Source organism: Elaeis guineensis, chromosome 10, assembly GCF_000442705.2.
Source record: "Elaeis guineensis isolate ETL-2024a chromosome 10, EG11, whole genome shotgun sequence".
NCBI lineage: Eukaryota > Viridiplantae > Streptophyta > Magnoliopsida > Arecales > Arecaceae > Elaeis > Elaeis guineensis.
In genome coordinates this window covers 26790549-26814411 of record NC_026002.2, presented here as the reverse complement: position 1 = coordinate 26814411, position 23863 = coordinate 26790549, and the positions used below count along the sequence as shown (strand labels likewise).

Here is a 23863-nt window from a genome sequence, read left to right as displayed (position 1 = left end):
CTGACCATCCTTTCTGAAAAACTTGAATACAGTAATCCTCCAGACGCTACTCAAGTCATTTTAGAAAAATGCGTCTTTACTGCCCCAGATGGATCAAAACTTAATGTTATGAGCAATGCTTGGACCAAGAGTCTCTAAATTCGAATTGACTTCTCTTTATCAAACAAGTTAATAATTCTAACTGGACTGGCCATTCAACAAAGCATCCTGTCTCTCTGCACCAAATGGATATCCTCTACTTGTCCTGTGCTGGCAAGTCGGAAATTTTTTTATAAAAACATGAGCCCATCTGTGCCGTTTTTCTAATACAAGATTAGCTGACAAATACAGCTCGGAAAACTAGAGTACCAATTCTTAGTTTATTTGGTGTTTGCCTAATATTATGATATGATGTACGGTAAGTGCTTGCTAATTAATTACTTGCTGTGCAACTCATTGAATAATGAGCACACTTAGCTTGCTTTAGTTGCTAGTTTGATTAGTTAATATGTAATCAAATGATTACTACATGAGTGGGATGCCTGTAATCCATGATACCACAGATTTTGAAGACAGTTGTTGTAATGGCAAAGCCAATAGCAGGTTTGAAGACCATGTATGTGGGTTCTTGGAGTTTGAGTCTGTCAGCCTATAACAGGCAAGAGCAGGCATGATGAGAAGAAAACAAGAAACATCAAACAAGGAATATTTACATATTCAACTACACTAGCGACAACTGAGATTATCCATTTTTAAGTGGATCTAAGTGACTCCTCTGAATTAATGCATATCATAAAGGATTTTTGACATTGGAAAGGTTAATTTTAATTATTCTGATCCTTCTTCTGATTTGTGAGACTACCGGTATGCACTATAAAAGACTTCCCTCAGTAAGGTCTAAGCCTTCTCCATCACCTAAATGGTTGGCTATAAAGTGGAAGGATCGATTTGATTCTATGATAGTCTATCTACCTGATATTACTTAGATATATCTGCTGAACCGTTGCTTCAGCCAAGTAGGCATAAGATGAGCTTGCCACAAAATCACAAGACTTACAAAGCTTGCAAGAGTTTCAAAACCTAGAATTGCTCGATCAGTCTTCTTTTGTCAAAAAGGCTCGGGAATCCAAGACAAGCTACAAGTAGCAGTCAAACAATTGATTATCGTCAATCTGAGATTATAATTTTAGTTTTAATTATGTGGTCGAAGTCCCTAATCTACATTAGACCATGAGATCACTTGCCGTACAAAGAATCAACTAGAGCAATATTCCTAGTATGTACTCTTGTTCGTAGATTGATCAGCAGACCAATTATTTTCCACAATTTTTTGGAAACATGCAATTTTCAACAATATATTTTTTGCCGTGCATTTTTCCCGGTTAACATAAAAAAGCAATTACAAATATTCATAACCATGCACACAAGATTCATTTTTTCCATCATATGTTCTAAAAACACAGAGCAAACGTTCGGAATTTTGAGGAATATAAGTAACTCAGAAACCATACAAGGCTAGCCTTCACAATCCCATTTTCATAACAAGACAATGACTTGTATCAGCTTTTCTAGATTTTGCTTGCAAAGCTCCTACTTGCTTCCACTCCTGAACATTTCCAAGGATCCAATTGCCAACCACACGGATGAATTGATCCTGGAAAAGAAGAAATAGAAAATCACTCATCACTGCAAGGAAAGATATGTTGTCAGTAAGAATTGAATATGACAGATACCAACAACATTCTATAGACTTCAAATTCAAGCATGTTTGGATTACTTCATGAGAATCAGAAGGAGAAATAAGAATAAACAAAAGACTAACCTCAGAGACTCTCTAGATTACCGGGTCTCGATGATTCAGTCAGAAGATACCATGAAACCTGGAAGTGCAAGCGAGCTCTCTCAACTGTGGTGTCAATTCCTCTGGGCTTCCTGAGGCACTCGGGGTTTAATCTTAGAAAGGCAGAAAGGGAAGGCAATGGCTGAAGGGGTGCGTTTGTATGGTACTTGGGGGATCAAATTACCTTGGTTTTGGAGCTTGACTAATTCGCTTGATCCCAGCTTACCCAGCAATGGTGGAAGAAGAGTAGATAAAATTTGAAAAAAGAAGGTAGGAGGAGACAAGGAGGACCCTTTGAAGTAGGGGATATTTGTGTCTCAGTTGGTGAACACTTTTCCAAGGAAACCATCTGCAACATGTGAAGAGATGCATATAGATCCTGGGCAGCACTGCTTGCATAAAGGAGCAAAGGTGCAAGGGCTTACATGAAATTTTATTCTTTTGTCTAGTCATGAGATGGAGATATGTGGGAGACACTCTCCTCCACATGAGGTACTGTCATTCTTGTTGATTGAGAGGTGGTAAGAAGTGGGATCTGCGAGAATTCGTTTCCCTCCTTCATATACTTATATAGAGATGGAACTCAAAGATAGATAAGGAGGACAGCAGCGTATCTGTCATATATTTTGTTTACTAGTCATGGGAGTTTCAAGTACACGTATGGGATCCCCAATCGCCAAGGGTTTGGCTTCCAAGAACAACATGCAAACATTACAGAGCATCCTGCAAGTACAAGAAAAAACATCTGCAAAGACATTGTTTCCTAAAATCTTATTAAAAACAATGATGCGCAGGAACAAAGATCACCCATGAGCCAAAATTACACAAGAACGAAATTGCCAAAATAATATTCCGGAAAAGCATTCAATCCATTACTGCACATATGGCAAGACAGCAAACCAAATTAACTAAAATTTTATTTGCTCTAATGGAATGCATTATAGATAATAAAACATTTCCATTAAGCAGAGTTATCCAGCGGTTCCTTCCTAAATAAAATCAACCACCACAAAGCACATACCACAAATACATAAACCCAAATCATCAAAGCTTTTGTTTTCTAAAAATTCATGAACCTATAAAATATGTGCATGAGCAAAAATCTTTCGACATTTTATTTCTTAAACACCATGCAGCCCATTACACACTGTGCATGAACAGAGTTGATATTTTAAAGAAACTGTTTTGAATACGCTGAATCTATGCTTTAATAAGCGAAACATAAAGATTGTCACCTCGAATTTTTCACTTTTTTAGGCTATATTCTTGTGCTCACTTTACAATTATTTTATTATCAGTAATTAAGGTATGTGGCCAAGGAAGAAGTGTGATTGGTTATTAGGATCTTCACACTGACGGGTACACATGTCCTGAACATATATAAACCAAGTTTGGCAGTTTAAGAGATATCAAGCATCATTGCTCCAACTAAACATGTGTGCTGCTAATAGACAAAACCTGAATATATGTGATACATCAATTAACAAAGGTTGCCCACAAGGTGTAGATTAGCATTATCTTCACCTAAACAATCCCAAACAAAGCTGATGCTTAAGTCAAAATTGCAAAGCATCATAAACTAGCTCTAAGAGACTTTGACTAATACAAAGGGACCATGTCATGCAGAGTCCCTCCAATTCATACAGAATTTTATGTAAAAGATTGATTTGTTTATAAAATCCAAGGATCTATCTTTATTAATTATTATCCACTATCATACTAGACCAATAATGTTTGCTTGTTCTTTAGGAAGAAAATTCATCATAAGACATGCTTAACTCTCTGCATCAAGGCTCTGTCTACTTCCAATTTGAAACATCTAATGCTTTTTGCTTGCAAAAAGGCTTGAAGAAAAGATGCAAAACCAAACTACCGGAATGAAATAATGTAGTGTGGATTGGTTTGGCTGAATTTAATTTCAGTTTGGCAACATCAAGCTAACCCGCATCATAGTGCGTCACAATGATGCAAAAGTATGGGTTGTTACCGAGCAATACAAGCAAACACATGATATGTATACTTCTATACTTTGTCGGTAATCTTTTCAGCAGTATGACATGAACCAACACTCGGATCATTAACTGGAACTACAACTGAAACTCCATAATTGCCTTCAAAACCCATTGCTAAACAACAATTACAAGCAAAAACAAGGACTTTTTTTGAAGACTGACGGACCTTAGATCAAAGAGCATGAGGAGTCCTTCACCTTTTTTTTTTCTACCAGTAGGCATTCAGTCAGCATCGGGGGCGGAAGTGGTCTGGGTCTGCCTCCTGAGCTCCTCATCCGCCTTCTTCAAGAACTGATCCCAGCCGCTACCCTCCGCTGTATCCAAGTAATCGAAGGGCACGGCGGTCTTCAGCCCCGGCCTCACCCCGCACCGGCTCTCCACGATCCTAAAGTCCACCGCCCGGCCTTCCTCCCCACCAAAACCCTCGCCCTCTAACTCCTCCCAGCTGAAGAGAAGCGGCAACGTGAAGGACCCCCAGGGATTGAAGTCCAGCAGCTTCACCCGCCCGTCTCCGGTCACGTAGACGTCGAACGTGTAGTCCTCCGATCCGAATCTCGGCTTGACGACCTCGGCGAAGAAGACCTCGATGAGGGGCTGGATCTCGTGGCGGCGATCGAGAAGCACCGGATAGAAGCCGGTGACCTCGCGCTGGGAGATGCCGACGAGGCGGCGGTGGCGGGTGAAGCACCGGAACTCCATCTCCGGGCGGAGAGATGGGTACCACTTGCGGAGGGCCAGGTAGAAGGTTGTCGTGGAGGATCGCTCGTTGTCGCGGCAGGAAGGTAGGGCGTGGGAGAGGTCGTGGGCGATGGCGTCGGAGGAGTGGAGGAGGAGGGCGACGTCCGCGAAGGAGGTGCAGCGGAGGGTGCCGTCGGCGGAGATCCAGGTGGCGTCCTTGGGGGCGCTCCAGTTCAGCTTGGGGAAGGCGGCCCCACCGAGGGCCGCGATCGACCGCTCCACCGCCGCCTCCAGCTCCGGGAATGACGGAGCGGCGGTGGTGGAGGACTCGCCCGCGTCCTCGTCGTCGGAGGAAGAGAAGGAATTCTCGGAATCGAGGAGGGAGACGGGGTCGATGTGAGCGGTGGGGCGGGGGAGAGGGTCGCGGCCGGAGGCGCAGACGGGAAGGAGAAAAGGGGGCGGGGCATCGTCGTCGCCGTCAGGGGAGGAAGGGTTGAGCGGGAGGCAGAGGAGGTAACGGAGGAAGGAGTCGGGGAGGGGGTGGAAGAGGGTGCGGATGGAATAAGGTTTGAAGATGGGGTACCATTCCTGAATTTGGCACCGCAGCAGCTCCTCTTCTTCCCTCATCTCTCTCTTTCTCTCTCTCGTTTCAGTTCCCTTTCGGTTTCCGGAGCGAGCCGGCAGATGGTGGAGAGAGCGGCGTCGATGTGGCTAGAGAGGTCGGCGAGGAAGGTTCCCGCTGTCGGCCGCGACCCCGCGTCCTCGCCCTAGGCCACCCGCCAGTCGCCGCGCACCGGGAAGAGCCGCTTCCAGATCCCAGCTGCGAGCTTCTCTTGAACAAGTTCTCACAGATCCGCCGTAAAGAATGGGGCTAAGAGCGGAGTCGCGGCTGAAGTTCAGCAAGGGCGGAGCTGCGGAGCCCGAAGAGGCGTTCGAGCGCAGATGCGGCGAGGGTGGAGCTGCAGATCGGAGACAGTTTTTTTTTTTTTTTAGGGTTGTGCTACGGTACTCCTTAAATATATTTTAATGAAGATTAGGGGGCATCCCGACGATTGATTATTTGAGGTTCAAGAATTTCCATCCTAACAGGTTACCAACCGCAGGTAAACCCTTAAAATTTATTATTACTATTTTTTTTTTTTTTTGTGTGTGACTTTGATCCCCTCGTTTCCATTTCCCTTCACCGCGCACCCCAAGTATTTTCATGCCGACGGCCTCCTTGCACCTACAGCATCGCCAAACCCTCATCTCTCCCACCACATCTGGATGTCTTTGACTCTCGAGCCCTCATCTATTCCCTTCTCGTGCCACAGCCTTTCTACAAGGGCAACACCGATCGCCCCCTCCTCTCATGGGCAGGAGTTACCCTTTCTTTCGAGGCCTCCTCTCTTCGCCATCCCCCTCCTCTCACCTGCAAGATCCACATATCAACAATGTCCCCATGTCGACAGCATCGCTATTCCCTCCTCTCGCCTGATGCATTCGGCCGTTTTCCACCTCAAGATCGTCATCGGCTATGTTCTTGTACTTGCGGCGTCTCCACGCCGTAGCCTCCCTGCGAAGGCACCGTTGCCCCACCATTCCTCTCGCATGGAGCGTTCGGTCGTGAATCTTCCTACTTCGATTGGTATTGCAGTGTTGAGTCACGACAATCTTCTTCTTCTTCTTCTTTTTTAACCTGATGAATCAGCATTATGGATAAAGCAATATCTGCTGCTTTAGTTGGTATTGTATGGTTCATTTTGTTTGTGGTTTATTACATTCATGGTTTGTTTTGAAAGTATTGTTTTTAAAAAAATATATTTTTTTATTATTTGCAAATAGAATTACTTGTTAAGTAACAGCATTGTATGTTGAAAGTAGAGCAAACTGTTGGATGGATGTCTGATCAGAACACCACCTTTCAAGATCTTTTCGATACTGCGCGATGCAGCAGAAAAAAAAATGAAACAAAAATAATCAAAATACGTAGATCAGCCACAAAAGAGCTTGCCTCCACGGAACATGCAAACTTTACTATAAAAAAAAAAATTTACAAGAGGAGATCTCACCCTCAACCCTCGTACACCTAATTTTTTTCTCACAGAAAGTTTTCCTCACAAGAACTCTCTCTCTTAAAAGACCCTCTGAATCTCTGAAGCGATCGCTGTCCGCTGTTCAGGAGTCTTACTTCTTCTCTCTACGGCGTTCACACGTCACCTCCTTCACGGCTTCTCTGCTTTCCTGCGGCTGATAGAGCCGTATGCGAGAAACACTGTTCATGGGTGCTCACAGGCGGCGAAAACCAAAACTACACCCCTGTTTCACTTGATCAGGGCCTTTTATAGGCTAAAAAGCTCGTGTTAGATTATGTTTAGAACTCCTAATCAAAGCTAATTAAGTTTCTGAACCGTCGGATCAATACCATAATATCTTAGAGCCCTTTGATCGCGCGTCAGTCCACAAAATAGTGCCATAGATCATGCAAAATGCATGAGAAATGCACACGCAGTCCACACGATCCACCGTGGACCGCCCGATCCACAGTGGATCAGGATCTGGGCTCCCAGCATGGCGCGCTGGGCTGGGCCAGCCCGTGAGTGGGCCTGGGTTGTGCTCACACCGTGCGCCTGGGCCCGAGTTGCGCCTCGCGTGCCTGCGCCTGGGTCGGGCCTGCCTGCTGGGCCGCACCCTGCGCATGCCCAACCCGTGTGCTGCCGCATGCCAGGCCGTGTCCCGCCGCCTGCGATCGCACCACCACCGCTCCGCCGGCCTGCCACCGGCAGTCCTCCACCACCTCGAGTTTCATGCCGACTTCAAATACACGTATCTTCAATGCCAAGGCCTTCAATTATAGGGCCTCCTTCGCTGCCTTCATAATGTCAATGTACTCCACCTCAGTTATGGATAAGGTCGTGATGAGTTGCAAGCATAATCTTCATGAAACGAAACATCCAAACAGGCTAAATACAAAATCTATCATCGACCGTCGGGTGTCCACGTCTCCACCGAAGTCCGCATCCATGAACCCTCCTATCAACCCTTGAGCCTCCTTGGATATGTTGGAGAATCTCTCAGCACCTCCTCGTTGTCCGTAGTAGATACCGACTCCAACAGTACCTGCCAAGTACCTGAAAATCTCTTTCAGTGCTCGTCAGTGCTTCTTGCCAGGCTGCGCCATGAACCTGCTGACCTGGCTCACTGCGTGGGCGATATCTGGCCTACAACACACCATGGCATATATAAGGCTCCCCACACTAGAAGCATATGGCACTCTCTCCATCTTCTGAGCCTCCACCTCAGTCTGTAGTGACATCATCTTCGAGAGTCTAAAGTGTCCGCCGAGTGGCAGCTCCGTCGATTTCACTTCCTTCATTCCAAACCTTTCCAAGACCTTCCTGATCTAACCTCCTTGAGATAAATACAGCACCTTCTTGGCTCGATCTCTGAAGATTTTCATGCCTAAAATCTTCCTCGCAAGCCCCAAATCCTCCATCTCAAACTCCTGAGACAAGACTGCCTTCAGTTCCTGTACAACCTTCCTACTCTTACATGCTATAAGCATGTCATCTACATACAGGAGTAAAAATACCCTTGACCCATCCTCCAAAGATTTAACATAAACACAAGAGTCATACTTGTACCTAGAAAGTCCGATGCCCTCACATAAAAATCAAACCGCTTGTACCATTACCTCGACGACTGCTTCAGCCTATACAGTGATTTCTGCAACAAACAAACCTTTCCTTCTACTCTTGGCTCTAGGAACCTAGGTGGCTGCTCCATGTAGATGCTCTCCTTCAGATGCCCATGGAGAAACACCATCTTGACATCCATCTGCTCTAGCTCCAAATCCTGAGCTACTACAATGCTCAGCAGCACCTTGATGGAAGTATGCCTGACGACAAGAGAGAAAATCTCGCTGAAGTCGATGCCTTCCTTCAGGGAATATCCCTTGGCCACTAGCCTCGCCTTGTACCTTATACCTCCCTGCTCCAAAGGCCCCTCTTTGTATTGGTAAACCCACTTGCAACTAATGGGTTTCTTCTCTTGTGGCAATTGCACCAATCGCCACGTCTCATTCTTATGGAGAGACTGCATCTCCTCAGACATTGCTTGAACCCATCTCTCTCTGTCCTAGCTCTCCATAGCCTCCTCGTAGGTGTAGGGATCCCCATTCTCTGTCACCAGGGCACATGACACCGTCTCTTCGAAGCTATATCGTTCTAATTGCCTGACGTTTCTTTTGGGCTTGTGCAGTGCAACTCCGATATCCATCCTAGATCCAGTTTACTCCTGCTGGACCCCTGGCCTCTTTCATCCATCCGAGCTCTCTCCACCTATGGAGATACCTTTGGAGAGTGCTCCACCTGAATACCAAACCCTCTCGATGCACCTGTAAGTAGCAAAATAGAATAAGATGTTAGTTGTCCAGCACTGCTCTGCTGGACCTCTACTGCTCCTTCATGCCATCTCGCCTTTGGAGAACTGAATTTTCATCAAAGGTGATATCCTTATTAATGACAACCTGCTTCTCCAAGGGATCCCATAGTCGGTATCCCTTAACTCCTCACGGATATCTCAAAAACACCATCTTCCATGATCTGGCATCCAATTTGCTTCACTCACCAGCACTGATGTGCACAAATGTCATGCACCCAAACACCCTTAGATGGCTTAGCCCAATCTTCCTTTCAGACCATTTCTCTTCTGAAATACCACCATCTAACTTAGTGTGAGGTGATCGATTCATCAAATAACAGGCTACATCCACTGTATCAATCCAAAACGTCTTAGGAAGTCCTACCTGCAACCTCATGCACCGTGCCTTTTTTATAAGGGTTCTGTTCATCCTCTCGGTCACTTTATTTTGCTGAGGAGTCTCTCTCATCGAGAAGTATCTTTTGATGCCGCACTCTTTACAAAAAATATGAAACTCCTTGCTAGTGTAATCCCCGCTATTGTTGGACCGCAAATACTTCAAGGTCGGAGCTTGAAGTATCTGCTTCTCCACCTCAGCTTTCCACATCTTGAATTTGATGAAAATTTTTTATTTTTTCTCTATAAAGTAGACTCATACCTTTCTTGAGGAAGTATCTATGAAGGTCAAGAAGTATCTCACCCCATTTCTGACTGAAATTGGGGTCGGTCCCCACACATCAGTGTAAACTAGTTTCGGTGGGACTTCACTGTGGGCTTCACTGCTGGCAAACTGCACTCTCCTCTGCTTTTTCATCTAGCATGGCTCACATATCTCTGAGATACCTCCATCTAGATCTGAAATCAGACCATACTTGCTCAACTCCTTCATCCCACAATCTCTCATGTGGCTTAGGTGGTAGTGCCACAACCGGTGAGTCCCCTACTGGTCTTGCGCTGCTGCTGTGTCAGATTCTTCAGTCATCACAGATTTTTTCATCCTGTGGAGGTTATTCTCCATCCTCTTACCTCTCATCACTATCAAACTCCATTTGAAATGTTCAACACCCCACTCTTGACACGACTGCTGAAGCTGTAGCTGCTTTGCTCCAGATAACCAAGTGACACAAGATTCTTCTTCAGATCAGGAACGTGATTCACATTAGTGAGAGTTTGCACCATCCTATCAAGCATCCTCACCCGAATGCTCTCAATACTAGCAACTCGATACGGGTGATCATCTTCAAGTGTCACGCTCCCTTCATCCGTTCTAGTGTATGTAGCGAATCAAGATCGATTTGGAGTGTAGTGATGCGAACAGGCTGAATTCAGGATCCATACATCTGTATTTTGCCTGTGACCATCTGATACCATCAAGAAATCATCCTCCATCTCACCATCAACCATCATACTCAGCGCATTACATCCTCCCTTATCTCCCTTATTGTTCTTCCACTGCGGACAATCTCGTTTAAAATGCCCGATGTCGTTGCACTTATAGCACCTGGCTTCCTTCTTATTTCTGCTCTTTCGAGATTTTGATCGTTCCCTTAACTTACCTCTTTTCCTTTCTCTTCTTGATCTCTCCCCCATGGCTAAGCCTTCTTAGGGACCACCTTCCTCGGTTAACTTCTCCCACTGTTCATTTGACCGCAATACCGAGACCATATCTTCATACTCCAGGGTCTCCTTACCGTAGAGCAACATTATCACCAATGGATCATAAGAAGGAGGCAGCGAGCATAGTAGTAGCAATGACTTATCTTCCTCCTCCATCTTCACCCTGATGTTCAGCAACTCATTGTACACCTAGTCGAATTTTTGGATGTGATCCAAGATGTCTCTCCCTTTCTGCATCCGAATATTGTACAGTCTCTTCTTCAACATCAGCTTGTTGTACATATTTTTTTTTTATATACATGGTGTACAATTTTGACCATAAATCTTTTGGGATCTTCTCCTCTAATACTGAATAGAGCACCGCATTCATCAAACATCCTCTAATCACAGAATAAGCCTTCTTCTCTAAGGACATTCACTAATGATCTGTCATCCCTTCAGGTTCTCCTCCAATGTCAGATCCAGATCTACTTGAATCAAAAGATCTTCTATCCAAACTTTTCACATGAAAAAATTTTTTTTCCCATCAAACTTTTCAAAATCAACCTTCATGTTGCTTCCCATGGTTGGATCCAAACCAAAAATACAACAAAACTCCAAGAAATTTGAGAAATATCTTGACAGGGTCATTGCTGAAGTTTCAGTCTTTGAAGATTTTTAACTTCTGGAATCTCCTTCTTTCTCCACACAATTCGTGCTCTGATACCAATTGTTGGAGCAATTTTTTCAGATTGTGGACGTCAGGAAACAGCAAAGATCTGGTCATAGAGGTCCTTAAAGGCCAGCAATCAAGTAAAACATGCTTATCCATGATCTTTTCTCGACGGACCACTGGCTTCTTAGAGGCACCTTCAAATGCTGGAGCCTTCCTCTTCTTAAGAAGGTTCCACTTCATCTTGGCAATATCCTCAAGCCTCATCTCTACAAACAATCAAACTTTGTCAAATACATAAAATAAGAAAACATAAAAGATGGATGACTGTAGTACTCACCTCTAGGATCAATCTGACTGAGCCCAGCATTAAAAAGGGATCTATCGGACAACACTCGGTTGAGGGAGCTTTGAAATCCCAAAGGATCTTAAAACAACCCTCTTCCTCGGTCCCTAATTTTGGGATCTTGAACACTGAAGCCTCTGACCGACTTTAACTCGACAAGTTCTAATTCTCCATCAAAGAGCTAAACACCAATAAAAATCATCCCTTCCACCCATTTACGGAGATAGGAGCACCCTTTATCAGAGGAGAAAATGTCTTTTAAAAAGAAAAGTACTATCAGTCCTTAGCATATGGATGCTTCTTGATGGTGAAGAAAGAACGAAAAAGAGAGACAGATGGCTAAACATTAGTCATAACACAGATAACCATGAAATTCACTACAAATCTAAAGGAGTTTGGAACAATCGCACAAAGGAAAGGCTGTAAAAATGAAAAATATCAAGGATGAATAGAAAATCTTAAACCTACTCGGAGCACTTTCTCATATACATAAAGCCGACCGGAAGGAGGATTGTCTACACGATCACTTACCTTAGGGAGTTCCAGATCGAAGTCAGAGAGAATTCCATACCACACTCATATCTAGCTCAAGTCATTCAAATTCAATATGGAATAATAGGCACTGGCCCAACCTCACTCTGATCAGCCATTCTCAGACAAAGAGGTTAGAAGGCAGACTAGAAAAAGAAAGGAAGGATGGAAAAATAGATAGGCGAGAAAGGGGCACCAAGAAAACTCACTTAAGAACAAAAGGAGAAAGCAGAGGAATGAAATGGCTGGAACCTTCAACAACACCTCCGAGGAACCGCCCCATAGATGCAAAAGGAAAACTTGTTTCGAGAAGCTACAGCAAAGGCTAAAAAGAAAGAAGAAAAATGGAAGGACCTGATAGCAGTCAAAAAGGTCAAGATGGGCGCTTCCTCTATTTATAGTCAGAAGAAGATAATCTTTAGATATCATATCATTTTCTGCCCAACAACTTGCAGCATATGGCACACGTGGCATCTTCCTACTCGGTTAGCTGTTGCCGCTAGTTGGATAAATCGATGCCATGATTCAAAAAGAAGATTTCAAAATAATGCCCATTTAATTCAACCATGATGGCATACGTCAAGCTGCCTCATTTCTGGCCCAAAAGCCGAGCGTATCCCATCAACTGAAAAGTCTTTTCACTTTCTCGACATAAAGGAACAGATATACTCCTTTCGTCCGAATAAAGTCAGACTCGTGAGTAGGGGGCATGTGTTTGAAAAAATTCTGCCTGGGCCGATGATATGAAAAGACCCAAGAGGTCCAAGCATAGCGAGCCTGCTCATTGAAGCCTTTGTCGACTTATAGTCGGCCATAACTCCTGCCAAGCTACTCCTCGTCGATCGTCTGATTGATGCTTCCTATCCCGAGCAGACAGAAGCTATCCGACTATCACTCGACGATCTTTGTGCATCATCGTTGATATCTCCTCATTAGCCGATTCCTATGGCCTAGGCCGATGAATCGATGGTATGCCTAAATGGCCAGATCAGTCTGACCAGAAGATGATCGCTAGCCGAACGGGCTGACTGATCTCTCTCTTTTGAGTAGTCCTGTGGCCTATGACTTCCCCACCCAAATGCAAAATAAGGCAACTGATTCTTGGTCGTCGCCGACCAATCCTTATCTCAGTGACACCCAATTGGCAGCCCAATTCAAAATTCAAGTGCCTGCTAGACGACGACATCACGAAACTAATAAGGCAACCATAATCACCACATCTCAAGAATCTCGAATAATAGTCTCACCACCATGTGTGAATGGCACCCTGATCGAGCAGAATTGTGCCAACAATCCTGCCAACTAAAGCTCCAGCCCTCCGCCTATAAAGGAGGCTCAAAAAGGATCCTAAAAAAGCTACGCCATCATTCTGCCTCTCACCTCCTCCATTTGTTGAATGAGAGTTCTAACTTGAGCATCAGAAAGTCCTCACCGGAGCAACATCCGATCAAGATTTTTTGTGCCGGTCACACCCCTCGGAGGCTTGCTTCATTGTCTACTCTAGCATTCCGACACCAGATGGATTCTCGCACCAACAGTATCATATTAGTAGTGCTCAAGAAAAGTAAATATGGGTAGTGAGGGTGACCTTTCCAACCCAAAATACTAAATAGATTCACTAATAGGCTCTCGCAACTACGAAATCCTGTAAGGATCAGAGGTTTTCATGTTTTGAATCTTATAAAACTTGGATTATGATGGAGTAAATTTGTTATTATGTTAAGGCTTACCCTCAATTAGTTGACCATCAAAAACTCTGAATAATTTGATCCGTAAATAGTGCAATTGATTTTAGATTGACCCATTGATTTGAGAAAGTCTTTGTGCAGCAAAAATATACCGTCCCATCTGAGTAGACCACATAACCACTATTTTCAAAGTACATTTAATACATGCAGTTATATTTTTACGTTTAAAATTTTTAATTATGAAAATACTCTACTTCTTTTAAAAAAATTATGATATCTTGTAGCTATATTACTGTAGTTAAATTATCACTTCCTATACAATAGTAAGTGATAATTTGACTACAGGATGTCATAAAGAAGAAAAAAATATTTTTATCATTTAAAAATTTTATAAATTTTCAATAATAAAAATATCCTTCTCTCTTTATAATTTTTTAAAAAAAATTATAATTTAATTATAATATATTATAATATGATGATTGAATATTATAATTATTTTTAAAAAAATTATTTTTTATTTAAAATTTTAAATAAAAAAATAAAATTATAGATATTAAATATCCCTGATGTATTAAGATGGGACAGTGTCTGGCTGTGCAAAGAATAACTCCATTGATTTTTGAGCAGAACTTTGACTAATCCAACAGCAATCGGACGAGACTTGACTCGTGTCAGCGAGTTTTAAAACCCTACTCAAATCGTTCAGACCCAAAACTGCCCTTCCCCAATTACGCCCCTCGCCACCCCAGCACCCTCAAAATCTCTCTCTCACTCTCTCTCTGCGATCGCCATGGCTGACGATACCCCCGTCGAGAAGATCTCCATCTCTGGCCCCACCCTGGCCTCCATCATCCATCGCTTCACCTCCTCTCCTGGCGATGTCGACGGTCTCCTCTTCGGCCACGTCACCCGCCTTCCTCCTCCCGATCTCCACGACGACGACCCCTCTTCCGCCGCCTCCGCCGCCAGCTCGTCCCCCCTTTCCGCCACGGTCACCGGCATCTTCTGCTCCGGCTCCCCCATGGGTTTATACAACGCCCTCGGCCGCCTCGACCTACCCGCCTTCCGCCGCGCCTTCGCCGCGGCCGACCACCGACCCCCCGGCTGCTCCCTCCTCGGATGGTTCTCTGGACGCCGCCGCTCCCCCGTCCGGCCCTCCATGCGCGAGTTCGCCGTCTCCCTCTCCCTCTACAAATCCCCAATACTAACCCTAGACGAACGCCCCGGCTCTCCCCATCCCGATCTCCCTCCGAAGCCCTGCATCTTCCTCCTCCTTTCCTCCTCGTCATCTCCGAACCATGCGGTCCACACCCACGAGTACCGGGCCTTCGTGTTCCGATCGACGGCCGGCGGCAGCGGCGTCCTCGAGCCGAGATCGCTGGACGTCATCAATGTAGGCCCTGCCTTCCGGGGGCAGTATAGTTCCTTCTCGCCGGAGTCGGCGTTCCCGTGGATGCCGTGCTGGTCGAAGGGCGTCGAGGAAGGGGAGAGGGAGAGGGGAAGCAAGAAAGGGGAGAGCCTCCGGGAGGCGGAGAGGGAGCTGCGGCTTTTGGAGTCCTCTGCGGAGGGATTCGGGCTGGCGAGATTGGAGCTGCTGGTGGGGCCAGGGGCGGCAGAGTACACCTCCGAGTTGGAGGACTTGTATACGAAGATGCTGCTCAAGGTGGAGGGCTTGGCGAGGCTCGTGGAGAAGAGCTCAGCTAGGGTTCTCGAGCAGGTGAGCTCTCTCTCTCTCTCGCCTAAATGCCTTGTGCTTTTTTATTACAGATCTCTGTACCTACAATATTGAATAAATTGAACTTTGTGTAATTTTTATTCAAAGTACTTCTTTCGCAAGTCCTTGATCTACTATGAATTGATATATATTATTTTATTGTGTTGAAAGTAATTCATTCACACCACCGTAAATATCCGTACATTCTCTTAAGTGCTTAGGAGTTCTATAAATCACTCATGCTTTGTTGGATTAGGGGGATGCTGTGTCTGTAAGAGAAGCATACTTGGTAGCTCATGGTTTTAGATTTTTATTTTTTTTTAAATTTAATTTTACTAAATGACTTATTAAGGTCGACTGAATCTGAATTTGGTTTGTTGGCATGTTTTATTTGTTTATTAGAAATTTATGCAGTTCCCATATCAAATCTTGCCTCTTTATTTTTGGTTTTGCATCTTTCCGAGTCTAAAGGAATATAGGGTTTTTTCTTGGTTGCATGAGCTTAAAGTGTATAACTAGCATGGTAGATTTCACTATTTGCTGTTATGTTGCCTTGTTTGCATGACAAATATTTTTGTCTCCCAAAGTTACCCCAGTTAGGAACTCATAACAAACGCATGGAGGGCTGATGTTGGGTTGAGAGCTGTTGACAAAACTTTCTAAAATTTGGTGGATCACATCTTGATTCACAAAAGCAGCTTTGTGTAGACAAGATAGTTTTTGCTCATGGCTGGCTACTTGATGTCAGTGCTTCTTTGATTGGGTAACGGAAAACCTTTACGAAAGATATATAGATTAAAATCAAGAATGGTTACTAGTGGAGTATTTTCTTTCACTTTGACTGTGCCATCATCATTCGTATCTTCTTGGTTAAGGCTGAATATTTGATGGCAATCAAATCTTCGATTGATAACAAAGAATCTTTATGAATTTTGGCTAAAATATATATGTAGATTAAAATCATGATAGGTAAATGCAGACTATTTTTTGTTTTGACTGTGACACTGTTCTTTGTATCTTGTATGGATTAAAACATGATTAAAGATTATTTCTAGTGTGATCGAGGTGACTTCTCCTTAGCAATCATCCTTTTCTTTTGTGCATATTTGGCAGGAAAATCGAAATTCATTATTGCGAAACAAGTTAGCAGGGATGGAATGAGATTTGTGTCTGTTGAAGTCCTTTTATCTCAATCTGGTATCTTCTTTTAGTCCCCCAATTTCTACATGAATGGTTACTTTTGATGTTTCATTTGTTCAGACATTCTTTATAATGTTCGGTTTTCTGTTCTTGTATCCAAATAATTGTTTGCTTTAGCAGCAGATTTTCAATATTTGGTTGGTCCATCCATGCAATCTTGCATGCCATTGTTATAGTTCAAATATTATGTTATAGACATTCTAATTTGTTCAACTTCAAAATTTTGTAGAAGTTCTTTTCTCCAAACTATCATAGGGAATCATAAAAGGACATCAATTTAGTGACAAATTAATGGTTGGTTAACAGCCAGAAATGAGTTCTCTTCCAATGAATTACATTGTCAATATGAAAAGTGGGAATTGAGATAGATGGAAGCAAAATAATGTAAAACATATGTCATGCAGCTAGTGAAATCCGTTGACTTTTTTGGGGAGAGAATTATGCATTGCAAATACTGTAAATGCAAAAAAAAAAAAAAAAATAGGCACGCTCTGTGTTGGGTTGGTTGGGCATCAATTAGAATAAATCCTTGATTTCGGGAAATTGCTTGGGGAGTTGTGTTTTAGACCTGAAAAGGATCACCTTGATGAAATTAGAAGCTGAATCTCCTACAAGATGTATTCCTGGTCTCTTAATACAGGGCAACCCCCGCCCCCCCCCCCCCCCCCCCTACCCCCAAAAAAAAAAAAATCTCTTTTTCTCACTTCTTCTCCCTCCTTTCATCATTTTATCTTATTTTCTCAAACAATTAGATAGAAATTCAGCCCCCCCCCCCCCCCCCTACCCCCAAAAAAAAAAAAATCTCTTTTTCTCACTTCTTCTCCCTCCTTTCATCATTTTATCTTATTTTCTCAAACAATTAGATAGAAATTCAAAAAATGACCACTTGTTATTCATCTTATTCTGTCTTCTTTGTCATTTTATTCTTTGTGATGCAGCAGCAACATCATTCCTCCATATTATGCTTGATACTTGATGTCATTTCCAAGTTTACAGATGTTTGCACATTGGTAGTCATGAAAACTAATATCTCTAAGTATTACCATATGCATTGTTTATATATGCATAGTTAGCATTAATTAATATTTTTCTAAATTTTATTTGTTAAAATATTTAACTGTATCGTGACCAAGTGCCCTTGATTTTTATATTATTTATGGCTTTTAACCAGCCATAGAGAATGACATTCTTGAACAGGTGTTAACTTTTAGATACTTATTGCTATGATACTGTTAATTGCCTTATACAACATTTTAACCTGGAGTCTTTATGATCCTTCTGTTGGGGTATTATGGCTGCTACTGGCTGCTTTCATAACTAAAAGAAACCTTGAATCATATCTGCTGCACATCTTAAGTCCTCAGTATTGTAGGTTTTGCAAGAACAGCAGAAAAGTCTATCTCCTTTTCTGTTTGTTTGTTTTTTTGCTTTCTCAGTGTGTATGTGCATGTGGGTGTGTGTGCACACTGATAGAATATAGATGAGCGGAGCTTGGGTTGTGCATCATAAAGTGTTGATTTCAACTTGCAGTGCCTCTGTCAGTGTTTTGTGCTTGGAAGTAATTCTGACATTTTGTTTTTGAGAGTTTGCATTGGATTTGCATAACATTTAGTCAAATGTTGGCTTAATTGAAAGGATTTTTTCTCTCTTAGATATTTGATACTCAATGGCTAAATATAAGAGAAAACTCAATCCCTGCAAGTTCTGATCTTTTAGAATCACGGTCTTCTCTATCTGGTTTTGGTATCCTGTAAGTTTGTGAGTTTACACCAAACCCTTTGATTATTTGCCAGTTGTAGCAAAGGGAAACCCAGGGCCAGCATACTCACTGGTGTTAACATTGTTGTGGTTGTTGTTGTTGATTTGGATCCCACATGTACACTGTTTGTGGATAAAATGTAGATGGGAAGGAGTTTCATGTTGCCTTCCAACTCAAAATGGTGTTGAAATATTTTTTTGGTTTGGCATGATTTTGGAGGAGCATTGCTATGCATATAGTCATGTAATGCATTTTCATTCGTGTCATATTGGCAAGACATTCTGTCATTGATTGTGTCAGCTTCATTGAGATCCTTTTGGTTATCATTCTTCATTAGTTTGTTAATGTTTTTATAAGCAACGGAACATAGAAGCAGGGTTCTTTCTGGAGAAGTCACTGTTTACTATGGGCTGAAATGTTTCTGGTATTTGTCATCTCATCTTTATGATTGTGCTGTTTCTGGACCCATTTCATGTTTGTGGAGGTATTCTTGCATTTCTCCTGTGATTATCCATTGCATCCTTCATATCATTGTTTCATCTGGTTGTGACGGTAGTTATTGGTAAACATAAGGGGATGTGCCAGTGTTGTGCATGTTCATGCATTCTAGACAAGACAAGGTTTCAAGTAAACCTTACATAAGTGTTTTTTGGGGAAAAAAAAAAGAGAGTAACCTCACATAACACGGTTCCAAAATTTGGCATTATCGCTATCACATTTGGGAGCTAGTTATCTACATGCTCTATTTAATTGATCAGGTACCCTTTTTTCTGGTCAATTGACAAGAATTATTGAGTACCAAATTTACACCAAGTGCTAGTTTGAGTCATTATCATTTGCATATGTTCGCAATATTTATCCTTGGTCTCGCCCCTAGGGCCCTATTCCTCTTTCCAGTTCAGCAGTTGATATTCGTTTATAATGCATAAGCTTTCGTGTAGATACAGTGGTCATAAATATATTGATAAATATTTAGGATGGGGCCTCTTACTGTTTTTCTTGTGAGATTGGTGATTGGTGAAGGGCTGAATTTGATGTTATAAATGCTTATTAGAAGAAAAGTATTTAATGATACAATGAGTTTTTTTGTATATACTTTCGGAGTGATCTTTATACTTTAAATACGATTATGCATGTTTGCTTGTACAATTAGGTTCGAAACCAAGTCCAACGTGAAATGGACCAAGTCCACCACTGTTTGACTTTAGGTTCACTTATTTTAACTATGCCCATTTCTTATGGTATTGGGTTATCTTGTGAGCTCAATCCTGACTAGGGGCTCCACTCACAAGTCGAGGTGTTATATATCACATATGCATTGGATATACCTTTGTAGTTATCATTATACACTAAATACGATTATGCATGTTTGCTTGTACATTGAGGTTCAAAACCAAGTCCAACATGAAATGGACCAAGTCCACCACTGTTAGGCTTAAGTGCACTTATTTAACTATGCCCATTATCTATGGTATTGGGTTATCTTGTGAGCTCAAAATCCCGAGTAGGGGTTCCATTCACAAGTCAAGAGTTTTTATATGCACATACGCATTGGCTAGTTACATGCCAGTTGAACTTTCCTGCCTATGACATCATGATAGCTTGATTGATGCTACTATTAGCTAGGTATTGCCATATTTGCAGCTATATGTTTTTATGATTTAATTATCTCTATTAGACTTAATTTTCAATTATCCCAGCACCTCCATTCCGTGGTAATAATCTTAGTCACTCACAGTTTTTCATATTGCAACCCTTTTCAGTGCATTAATGTTCCAAATGAAGGCTGGTTGCTTTGACAAAATGCTAGAGAGCGGATAGAAGCACCATGGATGAGCTGAGGAGGAGACCAGGAAATGCTGTTATGATTTTGTTGCCTTGAATCGTCTAGGGAAAATTACGTTCTATTATAAGAGTTAGCTCAACTTGTGTTTATGAAGGATGGCGAAGAGCAACAATGCCGAGGACACCAATCCTGGGTAGGTTTGGACTTAAAAAGAGAAACATCTTGTTGGGGTCTATGTATATGGTGAAGAAATACGTTTCTCTGAAAATTAAGAAATATTACCATTCGTGATGTTGCATGATGTTGCTGCTTCAGTTTCTTCCCTTCTTGTTTTTATCTTAAAGCTGCTGTTTCATTTGTTCTGGACAAGGTCTAAGAGAAATTCTTTGTGCACCACGGGTAGTATAGAAAATTCGATGTGGAGCACACCATTTTATTCGATTGATCCATGTAGTCGTCGCTATATTTTTGTTTAAAAATTTTGTCGCTATATTTTTGTTTAAAAATTTTGTATGGTGAAAATATTCTTATTTTTTAGAAAAAATTATGAAATTCGAGGTCATATTTTAGTCTCGGATGTAGAGCTATCAACGGATCGGGTGTAGGCCTGAGATTCGTAGATATTTATCCGATAGGTTCGGATATGGTATTAGCATCAGATCCGTTTATCTGAATTCGGATCCGGATTTGATAAACTATCATGTAAATGGGTAGGATTTGGATATTTAATATCCAGACTCAATAGACTTGAGACTTAAATAATATATATATATATATATATATATATATATATATATATATATATATATATATATATATATATATATATTGAGCTGTTAGATCAGTGATCCAACGGTCTAAAATTTGCAAAAAGCAAAAAAGCCTTAAAATTCTATCAGTCTTTGTCTCCCTCTATGAGTCTCTCAGTCTTCCGACGGCCTCCCTCCCTTCCTTCCTCTCCCACTTCGGATGCCCTGTCTCTTCCTCTCTGTCGTGAGATTTGTTCGTTGGTGGTCGAACCCGACACCTAAGTTGTGGATAGAGGAGATTTGCTTTGGGAGGAGATCTCTACTTCGCACAAAGTCTAACAACCAGGTTGAACGCTCAGCCCAAAAAGTAAGACGAATCTGGGAGAGAGAGAGAGAACTGGGGTTTTGATGAAGGGTGGGCAGTCAGTTGGGGTGTACTCGCTATCGTCGAGCTGATTATACGGCGAGGACATAATGCCCTGCATGGACGTGGATGTAGACGTGAAGTTGCAGATGGAGATGAAGCTATCGGGACCCAAGGGCCACCCCATCACCTGTCTTGACTCCATCAAGCAGGCCCTTCTCCTTTTCATCAATGCCAAGCTCTCCATCAATCCCGACCACAGCTTCGCCTTCGTCATCCTCAGCCAGTCTGCCTCTTGGGTTCCCCCCCCCCTCCTCCCCCCCTCCCCCTCTTCAATTCTTTATTCTGGGCTCTTGGACATTTCTTTTTTCTGATCTTTCTCATCTTGTTGAATTAATATATAGATCAAATAGATTGCTTTGAGGGATTGGACCTCCGAATTAATAGAATTCTCAATCTAACGATTTTTATTAACCAGGGCATTTTTTTGTGTAGTTTTTGTTTTTATGTTCAATAAGTAATGTTTTATATTTTTTTTGAATAAGCTTTCATTATTATCCCATGGCATAGAGGAAGTTGATTTGGAGTTGTGAGGAATGTTGGAACAAACTGGGATGGAACAGTGTGATGTTGTTATTAAAATTTGAATAATATATTGAATATTTTATAATTGGAATGTTGATTTTTTAGATACTTTAATTAGAATTTTACTTGTTGAATTTGAGCAACTTTTATATTTTTATTTGTATGATCACATAATTGTATAATTTTTAGATATTTTTTTAGGTTATTATATAATTTTTAGGTATTTTTTTGAGACTTTGAATATGAGTTTCGGATTTCGAAATCGGATCTAGATACCCGTGATCCATTAGGATTCGGATTTGGTACTTCAAGGCTAGACTCGTCGAGTATTTGGGTCCAGATCCGGTACCAATAACTAAGATTGGGTTCGGATCTAGATATATAGATTCCGACCCAAATCTGACTCGTTGACAGATCTACTCGAATGTCATAATATATCTCGGATGTTACAAATTTCTCCCAAAGAACATGGGTATTTTCATCATTCAAAATTTTTAAATGAAAAAGTCGATCTATAGACATTAAATGCGTGTTGAAAAGTGATTGGATAAAAATACTCTTTCCATATTATGACATCCTAGGTCAAAATATGATTTTGAAAGTCATAATTTTTTTCAAAAGACAGAGATATTTTCGTCATACAGAATTTTTAAACGAAAAAGTCGATCTACAAGTACTAAATACATGTCGGAAAGAGATAACTATATGGACCAATTGGATAAAATGGTGCGCTCCACATCGGATTTTCTACACTACCCACGGTGCACAAAGAATTTCACCAAAGTCTAATGGTATCTCCACAGCCTCTTGTTTAAGAACTCAAATTTTTGCCGGAGCTGGCCTTTAGATTGATACACTATCTTTGATTCTTCTTCATCCTTAATATTGCAATGCTTGGTTTATCTACATGGGAATTTCTAATGGTACATTGATGGATTCACTTACATTTTTTTAGATGTATACTTACGTCTATTTGGGATGAAGTTCCAGAGCCATCTGGTAGAGTGCACTCGTCACTATATACTATAGCATCAAGTGCATTGGCATTGCATGTAATCCTTAGTTTATCTCATTCTTGATTTTCACCTTTAAATCTATGGTTTGGGTGCGACCAGAAGAGCCAACCTACGTTCCCTGTTCGGCACTCACAACAAATTTAAGTAGTATTAAAGATGGACGAATAAAAAGATCTGCATGCAGATTCAAGAACCATGTTTTGTTTTTAATATTAAATCTTTATCAATTTAAATCTGAATTTGGAACAATAAGATGCACCCTATATTTTGTTCCATAAAAGAGCAGTAAAATCTGCTGGGATTTACGTCATGGTATCACTAGGTCGGGGACCGACCGCATGGAATCTTTTACTTATTGCGTCATTTAAATCTGAATAGCTAACTGGGGCTAACATTTGCGTTGGTTAATTTGATTAATTATGATGAATATAGAACATAAAAGGATAATCGAAGCTGTTCGTCTTTGAATCAAGTCGGACCTCCCAAAAGAATAAAAATGAAAGAAAAGGTTTAAGTTTTTTGATAGATCATTTTCGATATATTATAGAGCACTTTTTTTTTTCTCATTTGAGACACCATGTAACCATTTATTAATGTACTGAATCCAATGAATTAAAAAAAATAAGTAAAAGATAATACCAGATTGCTCGTCCCCCAAATGGATTAGATCTTTTTATTGAAAAAGATCTGATCAAAATCAAAAAATTTTTCAAATCTAATTTTTTTTATTTTTAAAATTATTTAAATATAATTTAATTTTTAAATGAAGTTATACAACATGGTTCTTATTATTATTATTTTATCTAACTCGCGAATTGCACAACAAACGTATTAATTTGGAATCACTGATCGCTATCACAATTTATAAATCAAAAACTTTCATTAATTGAACTAAAGTAATTTTCAATTGAACTAAACTAAGCCTGTCGCTTGATTTTTTTCTTAC

At 41.5% G+C, this 23863-nt stretch overlaps 2 protein-coding genes across 5 annotated transcripts; one reads left to right on the top strand and one right to left on the bottom strand.

The window, feature by feature from the left end:
- Nucleotides 1-1391: 1391 nt before the first annotated feature.
- Nucleotides 1392-5577, bottom strand: LOC105059952 (uncharacterized). 4 transcript variants are annotated; one of them, XR_012134827.1, is made up of 3 exons: nt 4029-5577; nt 1802-2542; nt 1392-1633 (listed from the first exon to the last, which is right to left on the bottom strand). XR_012134827.1 is itself a non-coding variant. In XM_010943493.4 (2 exons), exon 1 carries the CDS (start codon nt 5134-5136, stop codon nt 4054-4056), a length of 1083 nt encoding a protein of 360 aa, XP_010941795.1. In that variant the 5' UTR covers nt 5137-5577; the 3' UTR covers nt 1392-1633; nt 4029-4053. The 4 variants fall into 4 exon arrangements, 1 of the variants encoding a protein (XP_010941795.1); XR_012134826.1 differs by having other exon boundaries at nt 1802-1911; nt 2004-5574; XR_002166325.3 differs by having other exon boundaries at nt 1802-2168; nt 2245-5574.
- Nucleotides 5578-14452: 8875 nt separating this feature from the next.
- Nucleotides 14453-20494, top strand: LOC105059951 (uncharacterized). The gene is made up of 3 exons (XM_073244694.1): nt 14453-15461; nt 16572-16655; nt 20181-20494. The coding sequence occupies exons 1-2, from the start codon at nt 14535-14537 to the stop codon at nt 16617-16619; spliced, it is 975 nt and encodes a 324-aa protein (XP_073100795.1). The 5' UTR covers nt 14453-14534; the 3' UTR covers nt 16620-16655; nt 20181-20494.
- Nucleotides 20495-23863: the final 3369 nt, after the last annotated feature.